At 39.9% G+C, this 17,540-nt stretch overlaps 2 protein-coding genes across 6 annotated transcripts in view; both read left to right on the top strand.

Annotated features, from left to right (window-relative positions):
• PHKA1 (phosphorylase kinase regulatory subunit alpha 1) overlaps positions 1-6,788 on the top strand; it is a 126,539-nt gene extending 119,751 nt beyond the window's left edge. For both annotated transcript variants that reach the window (XM_045191249.3, XM_024555291.4), the window contains 4 exons: positions 948-1,118; positions 3,223-3,276; positions 4,897-5,097; positions 6,293-6,788. In XM_045191249.3, coding sequence (XP_045047184.2) covers positions 948-1,118; positions 3,223-3,276; positions 4,897-5,097; positions 6,293-6,466 — 600 coding nt within the window. In that variant the 3' untranslated portion in view covers positions 6,467-6,788. The remainder of the gene's footprint in view (positions 1-947; positions 1,119-3,222; positions 3,277-4,896; positions 5,098-6,292) is intronic.
• Positions 6,789-14,362: 7,574 nt separating this feature from the next.
• The window catches only part of HDAC8 (histone deacetylase 8), a 236,960-nt gene continuing 233,782 nt past the window's right edge, over positions 14,363-17,540 (top strand). For 2 of the 4 annotated variants that reach the window (XM_045191243.3, XM_024555294.4), the window contains exons 1-2: positions 14,364-14,765; positions 15,284-15,336. In XM_045191243.3, coding sequence (XP_045047178.1) covers positions 14,541-14,765; positions 15,284-15,336 — 278 coding nt within the window. In that variant the 5' untranslated portion in view covers positions 14,364-14,540. Of the gene's footprint in view, positions 14,766-15,283; positions 15,337-17,540 lie in introns of all 4 variants that reach the window. The other 2 variants (XM_045191240.3, XM_024555293.4) reach the window with 2 other exon arrangements.

Genomic DNA, 17,540 nt, shown 5'->3' with positions numbered 1-17,540 from the left:
AGTTTAAAATCAATTGACAAAAATATAATGGTTTATTTCAGAATTCCCAACTCCATTTCATTGATCTACATCCCTTGCCTATGCTTGTATGACACAATCTTGATTATTGTAGATTTGTAGTAACATTTGAAATTGGAAGTTGTAAATCAACTTGAGTCTTCTTTTTTAACATTGTATTACTGTCATGGCCCCTTGCATTTCCATTTGAATTTCAGGATAAACTTATCAGTTTCTGCAGATAACCCAGTTGAGATTTTGATAAGGATTGTTTTCAATCTGTAGATCAATTTTTTAAAAAGATTTTATTTAATTTTAGAGAGACGGGGAGGGAGGGAGAAAGAAGAGAGAAATATCAATGTGAGAGAGAAACACTGATTGGTTACTCTAAGTCTTGTTATGTTGTATTTTCATTTTCATTCATCTTAGAAGATTTTCTAATTTTCCTTGTGATTTCTTTCTTAACCCACTGGTTATTTAGGGGTGTGTTTTCTAATTTCCACATATTTATAAATTTCCTTCCCAAATTTCTTTCCAAAATTTCCTTCTGTTACTGGTTTCTAATTTGATGTCATTGTAGTCAGAGAACATACTTTCTCTGGTTTCAATTCTTTTAAATTGATTGAGGCTGTGTTACAGTTCATGATTTCAACAAACTAAGCTGTAGACCAGCAGCAAGTTCAACAGATAAGCAGGGAAAGAGACAGCTGAAAACCTTTCATGTGTCAGTATTTTTATGGCTCTTCTTATGAATCACTAGATTGCTTTTTAAAAGGTTTACATTGCTGCTAGCTCCTCATAAGTCTACTAGCTTCACTATAACCTCTTTATCTTGGGTATTACATTTAACGTGTGGTTTATAATTCTGCAGAGTGTTTATTACTCACTGTGCTGTAATACTTTATCAGAGGAACAAAGATAACTTTTGATTTATATTCTTTCCTCCCAAGTCACCTGGAAATTCTATGACTCCAAGTAGTGGGTTATTTACTAGTGCACATGATCAACAGACATTTAAAGATAATCGTCAAGGTCAATGGCAACGCCGAAGAAGGTTGGATGGAGCACTGAACAGAGTTCCAATTGGATTTTATCAAAAAGTATGGAAAGTTTTGCAGAAGGTGAGCATAACACATTGCAGATGCCTCTTTGTTTTTCCCCTTGAATTCCTCATTCTCCTTGGCTGATATGATATGACTGTGACGTCACTGCAATTATAGAGAAGTCAAATGCTAGAAGACAAAACCTAGAAGAAAACAAAAATGAGAATGGATTTGTCATTTTTGATATTATTGATAATGTATTGTCTTTCCACTGTTGTTGCTATGGTGGTGTTTGCAAATCAGATTTCAGAAATCATCACTCTCTGCTTTTGGCCACAGCTGGACATTGTGATACAGTTGAATTTGGTGATAAATACCTTACTCTCTTTGTAGCTATTGTAGAGTGGAAATGTTATTTGTAGCAATATGCTGTTAATAATGAAATGTCACAATAGTAAAATAACTGCAGCATGTACGGAGTTTGCATGAGAAGGTCTTACCTCTATTTTTCTTGGAGGGAAACTACTAAACAAATGCAAATTCCTAGTGATGTTAATAGTCCAAAGACTTTGTTGGTGTGACCAATTTTGTTTTCCTTTCAAAGGCTTAGTTTGCCAAAGACATTTAAGGATACATCATACCATTATGTTTGTGACAGATTTAGAGGGCCAAGAAGACCGCTGTACTCATTCAGAAATCTCATTCATTGTCTCTCAGGTGCCACTTTTTGCTTCATAGCCTTTGGCAAGGACCTGAACAATACTTCATTCAAGACTTCAGTTATGTCTCCCCTTACCACATTAGTATTCTTCTGTGGACAGAATCGTGATCTTTTGGAAAGGTGGAAGTTGATTCCTTAGGCTATCATCAGCTCTGGCAATCTTCCTTTCAAAGAGTACCTAAAACTTACTTTTCTTCCACCTAACTTCCATAGTGGTGATTTACTTTTTCAGTCATACCTGGGTTATAGAAATTCAATTTCACAGATGTGTAGTAGGTACCACTCCACCCCAAATACCATAGAAGGTATCTCTTCTTGTCACTAAGGAGTTTAGTCCATAGTTATCTTAATTAGCTGCTATAATGCAAGTCCAAAATGTGTTATGATAAAGGTGTAAAACCATGAGGCTGTGAAAATCTAAGAGAAGGAAAATTTAAATCTGGCTAGGAAGATTGGGTATTTTTGTGGCAGAACAAAACCTGGACTTGGAATCCTGAGCTAAAAGGAAAAACAAATGCCCTCTGTTTTTTTATTCCATTCTTTTCAGAGTATGAATGTAACATAATCACTGTGTACATACCTTTGAAGGCTAGTAATTGTCTGTACAAAGACTGTTTTTGGCTTATGGAATATGGGATAGAAGTGTCTGGTAGAGCCGATAAACCTATTGGATCGAAATCTTTATCAGTGGTTTAGTATATAATGTCTTGGTTTATTTAAAATCTAAAATAACAAGTCATTAATTTTCATTACTTCTTACTAATTGAGCTAATGATGAAGGGAAAGATAAAATATTCATTCATTCATATAGCACTTCTTGAACATCTGTTGTACACTAGGTAATGTCCTAGGTGCTGACAGCAATACAGCAAAGACCAAAACAGACAACAATCTCTGACCTTATGGAACTTACATTCTCCTAGGGAGAGACAAACAATAAATAACAAACATAATAAATAAGCTATGTAGAATGTTAAAAGATGACAAGTACTACAGAAGAAGTAGAGCAGGGTGACAGAATCAGGAGTGCTGATGGCGGGTATTTCACTAGAAAATGCAGTTAACTGTGCATGTCCGTTAAATATGTATCTTGAGGTTTTTTCCTTCAGCCTGAAAATCTTTGTGAAAGCTTATTTGTGTTGGCTCTGGGACCGAGCATGGTATTCTCCCATGCAGTCTCTGAATCTTTGGGGCCAGGCTGTTGCCTAAGGTAGACCTTCCCTATCCCTTCCACTCTCCTACCTAGAGGATGAATCTTAGGTCTCCCGTAGTCTAACCCTGCTTCTTGCCACATGGTAATCACAACCCCTTGGCAAGGACACTTGAGCTGCAGGGCCTTTCCCTGGCCTGTGATTACTCAGCGTCTACCCTGTGAAGCACATGTACAAATACTAAGTGTCGTCTTACAGCCTCCCAGTTGTCAGCATATCTTACTGACAACGTGTTTTTGCTGTTTTGCAGTGTCATGGACTTTCTGTGGAAGGTTTTGTTCTTCCTTCTTCAACCACTAGAGAGGTAAGATTTGGTGTCTTTCACATTTATGTGATTGATAGCTTGTCTGGCTAAAGTATTTCAGTGATCACTTTTCAGAATAACAGATCTACGCTTTTATAAATCAACTGAACAGGAAATGCATTGGAAGAAAGAAGAGAATGTTTTTTAAAAATAGAACAGGTATATTAGGGAACAATTAGGTATTACATTAGTTATAGAAGGACAGCTTCTTTTAATGATTAAGTTGGGCTGATTTATGTCAGTGTGGCCTGGGTTGGAGAGGTCAGACAAGATCAAAACCTAAGAATGAATGACTGCTCCTGTCCCCATCCTCTTCATCCCCACCATTCTCTAGCAGGATGCTTGTAGGCTATTAGATCATAAACCACTGGTCCTTAGCTCTTTGTCATAGTAACCTGAGCTCTCATCTCCAATTTAGTGGATTATAGTCTCCAGGGATGGGGTCTGAGCATCTGTACTTAAAAAAAAAATCCTCAGTATGACTCATGGTTGGAAAACATTGCTGCGAACCACAGACATACATTATCAGGTGCTTTAATATTTCACTTTTTGCTCAATCATATGGAAATTTTAAAGAAATAGCTTGTATGCAAAATCAACAAAGGAGTTAGAATGAGCAAGCTAGAAATAGTAAGATTGGACAGTAGACGATTCTCAAAAATACTGGAATTGTTACAGATAATGTCTAGAGAGGCAGATGCAGAAAGCTGCTGCTATGGTTCAAGGCTTCACTCTTGCCTATAGGTCTTTCCTGTAATAAAGAACACTGTGCACTCTATTTGTCTTTTCTCTGCCTTTAAGCAAGGTTGAAATGTTAATAGAATTAATAATAATACATAACCGAATGGTACCTTTAAGAGTCTACAAAGCACCTTCACACATTATTTAATTTGATCTTCAACACAACTACGTGAGATAGCTAAGGAAGGGATTGTAGTTCCTGATTTCAAATAAGGAAACAAATTTAGATGAATTATGCAAGGTTACAGAACTAGTAATTGATGGAGAGAAAACTTGAACCCAGGTATTGAAATTCCAATGTACACTGCCACCCTAAACTATATACTCAATACAATTTTGCAAGAAATGATTCTGTAATCCCTTTCATCCTAAAATTATTTTTTCGTGCCCATTTTAACCTAACAGTACATTAATGCTTTACATACCTCTAATCATCACGTATATATGATTTTAAGTTCTATTTAGATTTTTCCTTTATCGACAGTTATCATATTTATTCTTTTAAATGACTCTATAAAAACTCTCGAAGTTGCTATATCATAATATGCCATTATTTACACAGCATTCCCATGTTAGGTTACTTCTAGTTTTGCACTTACTATTAATGCTGCTATAAACACTCTATTACATAAGTTTCTTTTTCTCCTTGAATTATTTTGTTAAGATGAACTCCCAGATACAGGATTTTGAGTTAGAGGGCATCGACACTTTTACAACACAATCAGCCTTCCAAAAGGATGGGACCAATTTACTCAATCACTCCAAGTGGTATTGGAGCAGTGCTCTTGGCTACAGTGTTTTTACTGCCTTTCAGAATAGGTGATTGGTGTTTTCTGATGATGGCTTCTTCAGAAGTGATTTTCTTTTTCTCTATCACAGATGACTCCAGGTGAGATTAAATTCTCTGTTCACGTGGAGTCTGTCCTCAATCGTGTACCTCAGCCAGAATACCGGCAACTTCTGGTTGAAGCCATCCTTGTCCTCACCATGATGGCAGATATTGAAATTCATAGTATCGGAAGCATCATTGCTGTGGAAAAAATAGTGCATATTGCCAATGACTTGTTCCTTCAAGAACAGGTAGGCAAACCTGTTGTTTTCTCAAAGGGGAATGTCTGGCACTAACCTGACTACATTCAGAGCTCTCCATGAAGCCAAAGTGACTTTCTTGTGCCTTCTTCCTCATAGCTCTTTTCTGGGCCCCTTGTGTAGTGGCTCAGAGCTGATTGCAAAGGAAGTTGGCTGTGAGGTGACCTGCCTTTCACCATGTGTTTTGTGGCTGGGTTAGATGATAAAGCTGCCTGGAACTCAGGAAGCTTTTATGCTTTTCCTCTTATTTCAAACTTCCTATCATACTACTATTGGTTGTGATAAGGACTTAATAAGAGACTAATAATGGATATCATATCCTTCCTGAACATTAAGGAAAAGAGATTTCATTTTAGTTTTGGTTTGGTTTTGCTTTTGCTGTTTACCTATAGGAAAATATTAAAGTGAACCTTTTAATTCTACATTTGTCTTACTTTCTTAATAAATTTTCTCCGAGGACATTAACCATGTTTTTTAAATGTGAACTATTTATTGAAAGCTTTGCACATGTGTTCTAGGTTAGGGGTAGGAACACATAAGGTGAAGGACATGCACTGTTGTCAATAGGAAAATCTCCAAAACGTGTAATAGGTGTTTCATTCTATTAGGCACTGTGGGAGAATGCAAAAGAGATGAAAAGTACCCAAAATTTTCTAGGACAGTCCTAATTTTAAATATTCTGGATTGAAGTTAGTTTATGTATCAGAAAATATGATGATCCCTTTTAAGTATAGACTCTAGCTTGGAAAGCTTGTCATCTATTTAAATTAAGTTAACTTAGAAAGAAATAATAATCACATGCAAGATATATAAAATAGTACGGGGCTGAAATCAGTAGTATTAGATTCAGACCAAAGTCCCTCTAGGGTGATTTGTAAGTATTAACATTTGAATTTTAATAGACACAACTCATTTAATTAACAGTTATATTTATCTTTAAAAAGTTCTAAACAATTAATACTTTAAACAGAATTTCATGTTTTTTTGATCTAGTGAAATATGCATGTATACAAACTCATATTCCCTGCTTTGTGTATAACCTTGATCCTTTCTTGGCTAAGCAGCCTAAGATCCAACTAGTTGGTGAGGGGGAGGAGGCTCTGAGTTATCCTGATCAGGACTTGAATTAGTAGGATTAGTAATTTTTCCTTTCCTCTATGTTCTCCCACCCTTAAAAACCAAACAGAAAACCCTCGGCGCAGATGATACCATGTTGGCAAAGGATCCTGCATCTGGCATCTGTACTCTTCTGTATGACAGTGCACCCAGTGGCAGGTTTGGCACCATGACCTACCTCTCCAAGGCAGCTGCCACCTACGTGCAGGAGTTCCTGCCCCACAGTATCTGTGCCATGCAATGAGGCCTTTGGGCCCTGACTACTGGGAGCCTTTTGACAGCTGGTTCCTGCCTTGGTTGATTATGCATGGAACTAAAATGAGATGGCCTGACCACTCCCACCCTGCCCCCTTCCAACTCATCACTCCCAAGAAGAGAAAACTTTTCTGAGAAACTAACTTAGAAGAAGTGAACCCTTGCTCACCCAGGCTCTTCATTGTGGGCCTTCATTCTTTCATGGTTCACTGAAGTATGCATGTGTTTTTATTGTCTAGACCTGTTACACATTCAGTTTTCTAACTCCTGTTTAGGGAGTAGGTATTAATAATAACTTATTCTTTGAGTTTGGATTTTCTTACATGTGGTTTCCTTGTGTGAATGAGTGGTGGGTTCTTTGGGTGCTTCAAGTGAGCAAAACCCTAAATTGTTGAACTTTATGTCTCTATGAATTGCAAATATCTATTATAAGTGCCTTTTCTTGGAAAAAGAGAGTAGCAGATTATGCTTTCCTTCTTTACTCACGTGTTGCCTCACACTGAGCAGGAAACTCCTTTCTCTGTAGAATTATTGTTTCTGCTTTTGCTTTTCCTGTATCTGCACACATAATTTCTACTCATCCTCTGGTGAAATATCAAAAAAATGCAAGTCCAGTGTGTATAGTTCAGGAATTGTGTATTGACACTCAAAATCACATTTTATGAAGATCTCTGGGACTCAGAGATGGATTTGTAGCAGAATAACCCAGAGAAATGAAGCCAGGAATGTAATTGCAGAGATAAAGGGGGCAGAAGAGAAGATGCCTGTGTAGTGTATTATCCCTAGGGAGCCACAAAGAGAATCAAAGGTGCCCCGAAGAGAGCCTTGTGCATGTAATCCTGGCCTCTGAAGGGTGGGCTGGCACAAAACAGAGACTAATTGAAGCCTCTGTCTTTGGCAAACAGGAATCCAGCACTCCAGTCCTTGGATGCTTTCCTGAGCACACTTTCCCGGTGTTCGTTCACCTGCTCTCCGTCTCACCCCCCTAATGGCTTTCTACAGCCTCCACCCCCACCCCCAATTCCCTGCCCTCCCATCTATTCTTAAACGCTTTCACTTACATTTTCACTTCCTGATTCTAGTGTTGGTGTATATCTTGCTATCTGTGGGCATATATCTGTTTCTTGTACACACCTGCATTTGTATGTGTCTAAGCCTACATGGGAAGTTTTCTGAATATAAGCACCTTTATGTGCCTGTACATTTGTATCTACATTTGACAGACTAAGTAAGTATGTAAATATGAATGTTGCTTGTTGGCGGGTTGGAGAATAACTATGGCCTCAGACTGACACACAAAAAGGAAGAAATTGTGAAGTCGTCGTGCCGGGTCCTGCTTTTAGGTAGCCTTGTTTGAAGATTGTTTCTTCTCACTTTCTGTCTTAGTTCAGGCTGCTACCACAAAAACCATAGGTTGGGTGGGTTAAACAACAAACATTTATTTCCCACAGTTCTCGAGGCTGAGGGATCTAAAGTCAAGGTACCAGCAGGTTAAGTGTCTAATGAGGGTGTGCTTCCTGGTTTGCAGATAGCTGCCTTCTTGCTGTGTCTTCACATAGTGCAGAGATAGCTATGGTCTCTTTCTCTTATAAACATATTAATCCTGTCACGGAGACTCCACACTCATGACTTCATCTAATCCTGATTAGCTCTGAAAAAGGCTCCACCTTCAACTACCAGGACATTGGGGATTAAAGGTTCCACATAAGAATTTTGGAGGGACACATTTAGCCCATAGCGCTTTATGTGGAAACACTGTACTAATTTGTTTGCACTCAGAAAACTTCCTACTTCAATCCCTTCCTTTCCTTCAGATTTTTTCAAGTTTTTCTCCAAGAATGGGGATGGAGATGGGGGACTCTCTAAATAATTCTTATAGAACCAGTGACAATGTTATGAGTACACATGAATAAGTGAGCAAAGTAGAGCGATAGGAAATAGGAGCAAAGAGAGGATGGCCAGTCTTCTCAGTACCTCTCAGAGCAAATAGAAACACAAAATGAGTAGCTTCCTGCTTATGTGAGTTTCTGGTCACTTAAAAGGTAATTTACAACCTGTCCTGAAAATGTGTTTTGTTTTCACTGCAAGTATACCCCACCCTGGGGAGTAAGTACGTCTGCAGGCCCACCGGTGAAAATCACCGCTCCCTCCCACATTCATCTGCCTGAACTGACACCCACGGCTTCATTTCTCTGGGTTTACTAAGCTGTCTAGCGCTATGCTGCCCTCTATCACTGTGCTTCACTTTTAAATCAACTCTTTAGAAAACTTGATTTGTATTTTATTCACTTTAAGCATGTGAGACTAAAAGACATATTGGGTTTTTTAAAGCACTTCTGTTTTCAAAATAGAATAAAAATAGAATTTCCAATTAAATCATGTCTGGTGCCAATGTATAAAACTTAATATGTATTTTTGTGATTGGGGTTTATTTCATGGCTCTATTTTATGTACTCTAATTATACAGTACAGTCAAAGCTCATTAATTGGGTCAAAGAATAATATTAATACATAAAATCATATATTATACATTATATAATGTTATATATGTAAAGAAATTACCATTCAATAAATACATTGGGTTTATTGACATCTTTAGGGAGCCTGTTCTTATGAATGAATAAGACTGATTTTTACTCGGCATTAAAGTTGTGTGCAAATGGTGCTTCTGCACTACTGGAAGGTACTAAGAACAATTTGTTCTCTTAAGTATTATAAATACCCGGCAGAATTTTGTTTATGCTATTCATTAGCATTTAGTGTAACAAAAAAAGCATTTACCCAGCAAGGATGAACAAGTTGCTACAGTCCCATCCTGTTTAATTAGGTTTCACTACAATACATTGTGGAATTTTTATGCAGCTGGTGGGGTAAAACTTGTTCTTAGCTACAGGTCACAAAACCTTTACCATCCTTTTTTTTTTTTTTTTTTAGGATTGTATTTATTTTCAGAGAGAGGGGAAGGGATGAAGAAAGGGAGGGAAAAAAATATCAATGTGTGGTTGCCTCACGAGTGCCCCCTACTGGGAACCTGGCCCATAACCCAGGCATGTGCCCTGACTGGGAATTGAACTGGCTACCCTTTGGTTCATAGCCTGCACTCAATCCACTGAGCTACACCAGCCAGAGGCTTTACCATCCTTTTTGCACTTACCAAAACCTAGTACCTGTACTGATGCAGTGGAGATGCAGTGTTTTCCACATTTAGTCTTCATTTCTTATTAAACTTGAGTAAACCTAGGGCTTGGTTTTCCCAGGACAGTCCTCATTTATGCCTGTTGTCTTGACATAATTATTAATAGTACTCTCTGTCATTCTCAAAAGTGTCCCAATTTGGATGATATGGTCACCCTATATTTAGCAAAAGTCTGATTTATTTTAAGGTTAGGCCTAAAAGCCAAGGACCTGTTCTCAAACCACTAGCAATACTCATGCAGTCATGGTATTGGGGTGAGGACAACAATGGGGGAAGATTTTCCCAAAAAGTAAGAACTATTTGGCATAACACCAGACATTGTTATATGGGCACTGGGCAAGGACTGAGGCACTGATCCTTTCAGCAAATTTTTCCAGATCAAACAGTTAGTCAGTGGTAGAGCTTACTAGCCCAAGCAGTCTGACTCTAGAGTTCACGTTCTCAACAACCACATTCTCCAAAGAAAAGACACTAGAAAGCGGTGTGAAAACAAGGGTCAGTCTGTTAAGTACAATTGAGGAAGATTGGGAAATGGACAAAACAAAGTGGCCAAATGGGTGGGTTCCTTTTTATTGTGTTCCTTTCCCATCTTCCTGCACCTGCCAGCAAGTAAAGGCAAGAGAGGTCACCAAAAGTGGCAAGCCCAGCCTGACCTTGCTGGTTCAAAAACTACCTTTAGTAGCAATGGTTGCTCAGTGTCACTACACAGGGACATTTGGAGCGACGGTTTATGCTACTTCCCCTGACCTCAAGTCCTTTGACTGCAGATCCAGTGCTTTGGGGAGGGTTTTCTTCCCAACTTAAGGACCACGTGGGTATTAAGCAGGTGGCAAATTGAAGCTAGGGACTCGTGGCATGGTTTGTACTCTGTCTTAATCATAAACAAAGGGCCAGCCTCCCTGTGAGATTTGCTGCAGTAATACTGCTGCCAATTCCAGAGCCTCCTACAGCAATATATTTTCCTCCATCATTGAATCATCTCGCTACATTGTATACCAATTGAGAGTTTCCAGTTTAATAGCAAAGTTGCAATGTTGAACTTTCAGCTACCTGTTTGTTTCCTAGATCTGAAGGAACACATAAAACGATATTGTTTCATGTCATCTGATTAGAGTCCAGATGTTAGGGTGTTGGTTGGCCAAAGTGTAAGGTCCAGGACAAGTCACATTTTCTCCTTATTTAGCCCACCTGTCATGATCTTGCCTTTCAGTCAACTCTTACAGCCCCAGGGACTCCTTCCCCTCTGTGTTTAAACATGTGCATTTCTCCCTTATCCTAAAAAAAAAAAATTCCTGGGCTCTGACATGTGCCCCCCCCGCAGCTGATATACTAACTCCTTCCTTCTACAATTACATTTCTTCAAAGAGGAAACTACACTTCACAGGGTTGGCCTCACTCCTGAAGCCCCATCTGGCTTCCTCCTCTACCTCTCATTTTCTTCATAGAGCACCAGTGAGCTCCTAATGGCAAAAGGATTCTTTGACTCTCACAATACATGACATTGTTACTACCTCTCCCTTGTAACCGTCTCATTCCTCGATTTCTATGAAACTGTACTATACTTGTTCTCACCCAACTATTCCTTTCTGGTCTCCTTAATGGCATCTTTTTCTCCTAAGCCCCACAAACAGGCATTTCTCAAAATTACACTCTCTTCCTAGCTTGAAGATTCTCACCGTGGTGTGAGGTAGGTTTTAAAAAGTGACATCTGGTTGGGCTTTTTATTTATTTATTTATTTTTTAAGCTCACTCTGGCAGCTGCTAAAATGAATGGATTGTAGGTCAGCAGAAGTGGAAAAGAAACTAGCTATATATTGTGGGAAGTGCAGGTGAGCTATTATAGTGCCAGGACTGGGGTAGCAGCAGAGTGTGGACAGAGAGAACTGGATGTACAGTATTTAAGACATATCTTGGAGGTAGAACCAATGGAAATTGTTGGTAGATTAGATTTGAGAGTGAGGGAAAAAGAGGGAATACACATAACTCCCAGGTTTCTGGCTTAAGCAACTCGATAGTTGTTGGGCTCGTTATTGAGCTATGAAAGATGGGGAAATCAGAAATTTTGTTTGAAAATAGTAAGTTAGATGTCATTATTAGACATTCCAGTGGAGGGAGCCATGTTCCCTTGGCTTTCTCAGCCACTCATGACTTTAGCTGTCTCTTATGTAGGGAAAAAAAAAAATAGATGAAGCACCTACTTAAACCACTGATTTATAAAACTCAACACTTCAACCATTTTTAAAATCAAACTCGTTCTGCTCTACCCTGTGAGTTCTTCCTCCTTGTTTTCCTCTTTTCTTAAGTTTTATGTGTTTGTTTATTTTTAGAGAATAGGGAAGGGAGGGAGAAAGGGAGGGAAAGAAACATTAATGCATGTTTGCCTTCTGTGCGCTACCATCTAGGGATCCTGGCCTGCAACCCAGGCATGTGCCCTGACTGGGAATTGAACCGGTAACCCTTTGGTTTGCAGGCTGGCACTCAACCCACTGAGCCACATGAGCCAGGGCTGTTTTCCTCTTATGTTGATACTACTAGCCTTCTCTTAACCTAGACTTTAAATTTAAGAGTTTTCAGTGATTCTTTTCCATCTCTTTCTCTCTCACCAATATCCAAGTAGTAAGGAAGTCCTATTGAACCTACCATGTGCATTGGTTCTTCCTCTCTGTTCCCATTGCCCCTACCCTAGTTTAAATCATCATTACTTCTCATCTGGCACTTCTCATTGTGGCACTCTCCCTGCCTCTAGACTTTCAATAGCTCATCTTTCCTACACACCACTGCTGTAGAAATCTTTATTTTAAAAATTCCTGTTTAAATGTCTCCCTATTTCCCACAGTCTTGTTATCTTTAGTCTGGCATTCCAAATCCTTCATGACTCAGCCCCTTCATCTAAACTAGACTAGAAATATTCTCCTTTTTTTATTTTTGCATATGCTACTGATTCCAGTCTGCATGTCCTCCCCTGGCTCCCATCTTCACCGAGTAAAATCCTGTCCCTCTGCTAAGACCCCCTATAATACCACTGAATAAGAATCCCATTTGCCATTTAAGTACCAGTGATGAAGTACTTGGTGCTTATGTATTAAGTAATTTAAACATCCTACATTCATTATCTGACCCTGTGTTGTATATGGATTTTGTGTATTTGTTTCATCTCTATGAGAATGCAAATTCCCTGATAGTCTGAGGAAGTGTGAGGTCTCTGTCTTCCCCTGTCACCCCCAAAACGGTCTCCAGGCACTGGGTTGCAACCTCCAAGCTCTCCTGGGCATCACATGAGAGCCCCCCATGCTGCAGCTGATCATGCAGGAAGCAGATGATGGCATAGGCCAGGCGCTTCTCGTTATCCATCTTGAGACGGGAAGAGGTGATGCCCGGGGGTTTTTCAGGATCTGCAAACCCTCTGAGGTGGCCAAACCCAGACCCCGCAAGGTGAGCTGTTTTAAATTTTATTTATTTATTTATTTTTGAGAGAGAGAGAAACGTTGATTTGTTGTACCACTTTTTTAAAAAAAGAATTTATTTATTTATTTTTAAACAGAGAGGAAGGGAGGAACAAAGGGAGGGACAAAGAGAGGGACAAAGAGAGGGAGAGAAACATCAGTGCGTGGTTACCTCTCATGCACCCCGCAGCAGGGACCCAGCCTGCAAACCAGGCATGTGCCCTGACTGGGAATCCAACTGGCAATCTTTTGGTTCCCGGGTCAGCACTCAATCCACTGAGCCACACCAGCCAGGGCTGTTCCCTTTTTTTGTGCATCCATTGGTTGATTCTTGTATATGCCCTGGACAATGCTCTAACCAAACCCGGCCAGGACAGCAAGGTAGATTTTCAAGAAGGTTCAAATTTGGGTTGAACCAAGAAGGTTCTACCCTATTGGGTTGTCTTAGGGGTGTTAGTAGGTCAGTTCAGGTTCATGTGAGAGTTGGGCGCTTTGGCATTGGTCGGCTTGTATCAGTACATAGAGACTCCTAGGAACTTGGAAATACTGCTAGTAATTCTAAAAGTGCTTCAGAATATTCTTTAATGTGAACCCTCACATGAAACCTAAAATATTTCCCTAGCCTTTCAACAGGTGGAAAAGCAAAGTGGGGAGAGATAATCTACAGTCTCCAAACATCACTGAAAGTATCTGCTTACACTTTTAGTCCACATGAATTTTCAAGGAGTAATTTGACATCATTGTTTCATTGGAATCTATCAATGAAAGCATTTTCCAGAATACCAGCCAGCCTCTTGGGAAAGTGCTATCAGCTTTACCAGGATAAATTATTGAGATTGTTAACTCTTACATGAACATGGATAAATGATGAAAAGCAATGAGACACAGAGGCACAGAATTTAATGTGTAAACTTTTCAAACCTTTTGTGATATTAATTGATCCTTCACCCCGAAAAGTCAGATATAGCTGGGTGATGCTCTTGGTGGCCACGTTGTGTCTATCTTTATTTATGTGAGTGTATTTTCAGACTGAAACAATTCACAAGGAGTTGAGGCGGCTTTTTAAAAATTATTATTATTTTTAGCGCTAAAACTCAAATTCGTGGCTATTTTAGTAAGTAGCCCTGGTTCTTCCGCTCCTCAAACCCCTTGAAACTACATCTCCCAGCATGCTCTGAAGCTGGTCTGACCTCATCTCAAATGGCCCCGTAGGGCAACAAGGATGGTTAGTTTTGACAGTGCTTCCCTGTGCCATAACACATCAATGCTAATTGACAGTTATCAGGGATTTAATATCTCCAGACGTTCTGTTTTTGAATTGTGGTCACTAAATGAAGGGGTTGTGGACTGGGAACACCCATGCATTCCTTCAATTGGTTGGGGATCGAGAGCAGTGACTCTGGCGATCTCGAGAATAGGAGGGAATGTTGACCAGGGAGCACCGCTGCGGCCGGTTAGAGGAGCAGGAACCGGAGCCCGGGCTGAGTGCGAAAGAAGCCGCATCCGGACGTTGGCTCCGGAACGGCTGGAAGTGGAAGATGAAGGAACCTGAGGAACCTGCGGACAGTGGGCATTCGCTGCCCCCGGTTTACATCTACAGTCCCGAGTATGTCAGCATGTGTGATTCCCTGGCCAAAGTCCCCAAACGGGTAAGAGAGGTTGGCATGAAATACCATGGGCTTTTGCGGTGGGGGTGGGGGTGGGGTGGGTTAGGAGAGCATTAGGAAGCGAAGAAGATACTGGATTGGGGGAAATCTTCAGCAGTAATTTGGGTAACTGTACGAGGTGATGGAGGAAGTGTTCCCTTACAGTTTGTCAGAGCTCCTCTTTTATCAGCGGGGCGCCCAACGGACGCAGGTGGGGGCGGGCTTGGAGAGGAGGGTAGGGCACTAACGGAAGGCGTCTCTAACGCGAGGGATCACTGAAGTAGAGAAGAAGCCGCAAGGGGAAAGTGGTCCCTATCCTCCCTCAGGCCGGGCACCTTCCGCTTTAACGATTTAGATACTTTATCTATATTGTCTAAAGTGCATTGTGACTCTTAAGTACAACGAGGGGAGGGGGTATAAAAGTTCGTTCCTTTGTTCAGGATGATGAAGTCAATGCAATTTCTCTGAATTAAACATTAAGGGACTATTTTCTGCTTTTTCCCCCCCGCTGATGTTTTTAGGCCAGTATGGTACATTCCTTAATCGAAGCATATGCGCTCCATAAGCAAATGAGGTAAGTTATCTTTCAGGAACAAAGCCCCGAACCCAGGTGTTCCTAGCCTTAATATCCTGCTTCACCATGGGACTAATTACGGAGTGGTCCTTCTTTGAAAGCTTTTTGTAGTTCACAAGGTTTGTAATTTGCCTGTAACCTAATAAAAGCTCTTGAAGAATTAAGAAAACCTGAAAAGAGTGCATGAAGCACTTCAGAGCCATTTGAAATAGGACTTTACTGCTGACAGGGAAAGTATCCTAGGGATCCGTGCTTTGTGGAGATTTCGAAGTGAGTATATTTGGGTACAAAAAAAGGTATTCAGCTAGCAGGTGTTCTGGTTTGAGTTTTTCCCCACCTAAGCCAGATCTGATGATGTGGGTTCAACTTAAGACTTGTAGACACCCCATCACCAACACCAAACTTTAATGAGTGAGCCTGGAGACAAGTCAAAAACAAAGAAAACTCCTGTGGCCAGGCACAGAGCTAAGTACTTCTTTTTGAAAAATGAACTTGCTGTTTGTCATTTTAAGACTAAAATATTATAACCCTGACACTTGTAGGTTTATTTATGACATTTTCTGGCCAAATATGTGTCTGTTCACACCTGCTAGTGTGGTATGCTTCATTTCTCTCCCACAAGTACTGTAATAGGTTTTCAAATTTTATCCTTATTATTAACAATCATTTATTGAGTACCTTCTTTAGGAATGTTTTTCAACCATTTTGTTAATGCTGCCAATTTAAATAGTTTAAGACTTGTATTTTCCACTTTGCAATACAGTGCTTATAAAGTGCATTGTTATTTCCTTTCCCTGTGTCTAGTTTTTCATTTAAAAAATTACAGACTTGCTATCAGAAAATTTTATTTAAGTTCAGTATTTAAACTTGCCATAATCCTTTATTTTTCTTCTCATAAAATATAGTATCATGGATTTTTTGTTTGTATTTTTATGAGAATATTACATAAAGGAAATGTGAATGATTATTATCCACAAAGTCCACTTAAAATTTCAACCGTTTTTAAACTCATATATTTGATAAACCTAAAAACTACATGCCCTCCATTACATTAATTTAACATGTCAAAAACTGACTTTAAGACGAACAAGAAATCAAAACAAAGCAAAACTAGCCCTGGTGAGGTAGCTCAGTTGGTTAGAGCCAAGGTTGTGGTTTGATCCCCGGTCAGGCGCACATACAAGAATCAACCAATGAATGCATAAATAGGTAAAACAACAAACTGATGTTTGTCTATCTCTCTCTAAAAAAAACAAAATCAATAAAATTTGTTTAAAACCTTGTCAAATTTCCTTGCTTGTTAAGGAGGCAGGCTTTCAGTAACTATTTGTTAAATAAGATTACAAGAAGAAGGAGCTATTAGGACTGGGAAACATGGTTCAAGAAGCAAGAAAAAAATTTATTTTAATGGGCAGATTTGTCACCTTTGATATGTAGGCATGTTTTCTTGAAGAAGGAGCAAGGATCAAGTCCTCTGATCTTGGCTATACATATTTAAGTTTTGAGGCTAAGCCTCTAAGGCTGGCCTCTTTGTTGCTGGTAGTACCCTGAGAAGTCATGCTAATTGAGGAGAAACTCTTGGCCCTGTTCCCAATTAGCAAACAAAATAACACTACTGCCTCCCCGGGGGCCTAGGTCATTGCTTTTCTAACGAATATGCATATGAATTACCTTGTGAAAAAACACATTTTGATTCAATAGGTCTGAAGTTTTCCCTTTCTAACAGGCTGCCAGGTGATGCCGCTGTCAATCAGCAGACCACCTTTTGATTGGCTAGGGCTAGAGAGCAGTAGCAGTAGAGGTGGAGTTAGGAAGAGGAAATGGGCAATAAATAGGCAGCTAAAGTTAGAGGTGGTAACTCCTGTTGTTAGCTGAGTACCCTGTATTCTCAGTCACTCCTGTTTGTCACTTGTGAAAAAGCCCAGCTCCAACTGTTTGCCTTTCCTCTCAGAGGCAGAAGTCAGGGACCAAACAGAAACTTTTATGCTTTGGGTTGCTCTTTATGCTGTTTGCCCGTGGAAGGGAGAAAGAGAGAAAGAGGAACATCAATGTGTGAGAGAAACCGTGATTGGTTGCCCCTCACACGCCCCTATCCAGGGACCTGGCCCGCAACCCAGGCACATGCCCTGACTGAGCATGGAATCAGCGACCTTTTGGTTTGCAGGGCGGCACTCAATCCACTGAGCCACACCAGGCAAGGCTCT

Source organism: Desmodus rotundus, chromosome X (genome assembly GCF_022682495.2).
Source record: "Desmodus rotundus isolate HL8 chromosome X, HLdesRot8A.1, whole genome shotgun sequence".
In the NCBI taxonomy this organism is placed as follows: domain Eukaryota; kingdom Metazoa; phylum Chordata; class Mammalia; order Chiroptera; family Phyllostomidae; genus Desmodus; species Desmodus rotundus.
This window is presented reverse-complemented; position numbering and strand designations above follow the sequence as displayed.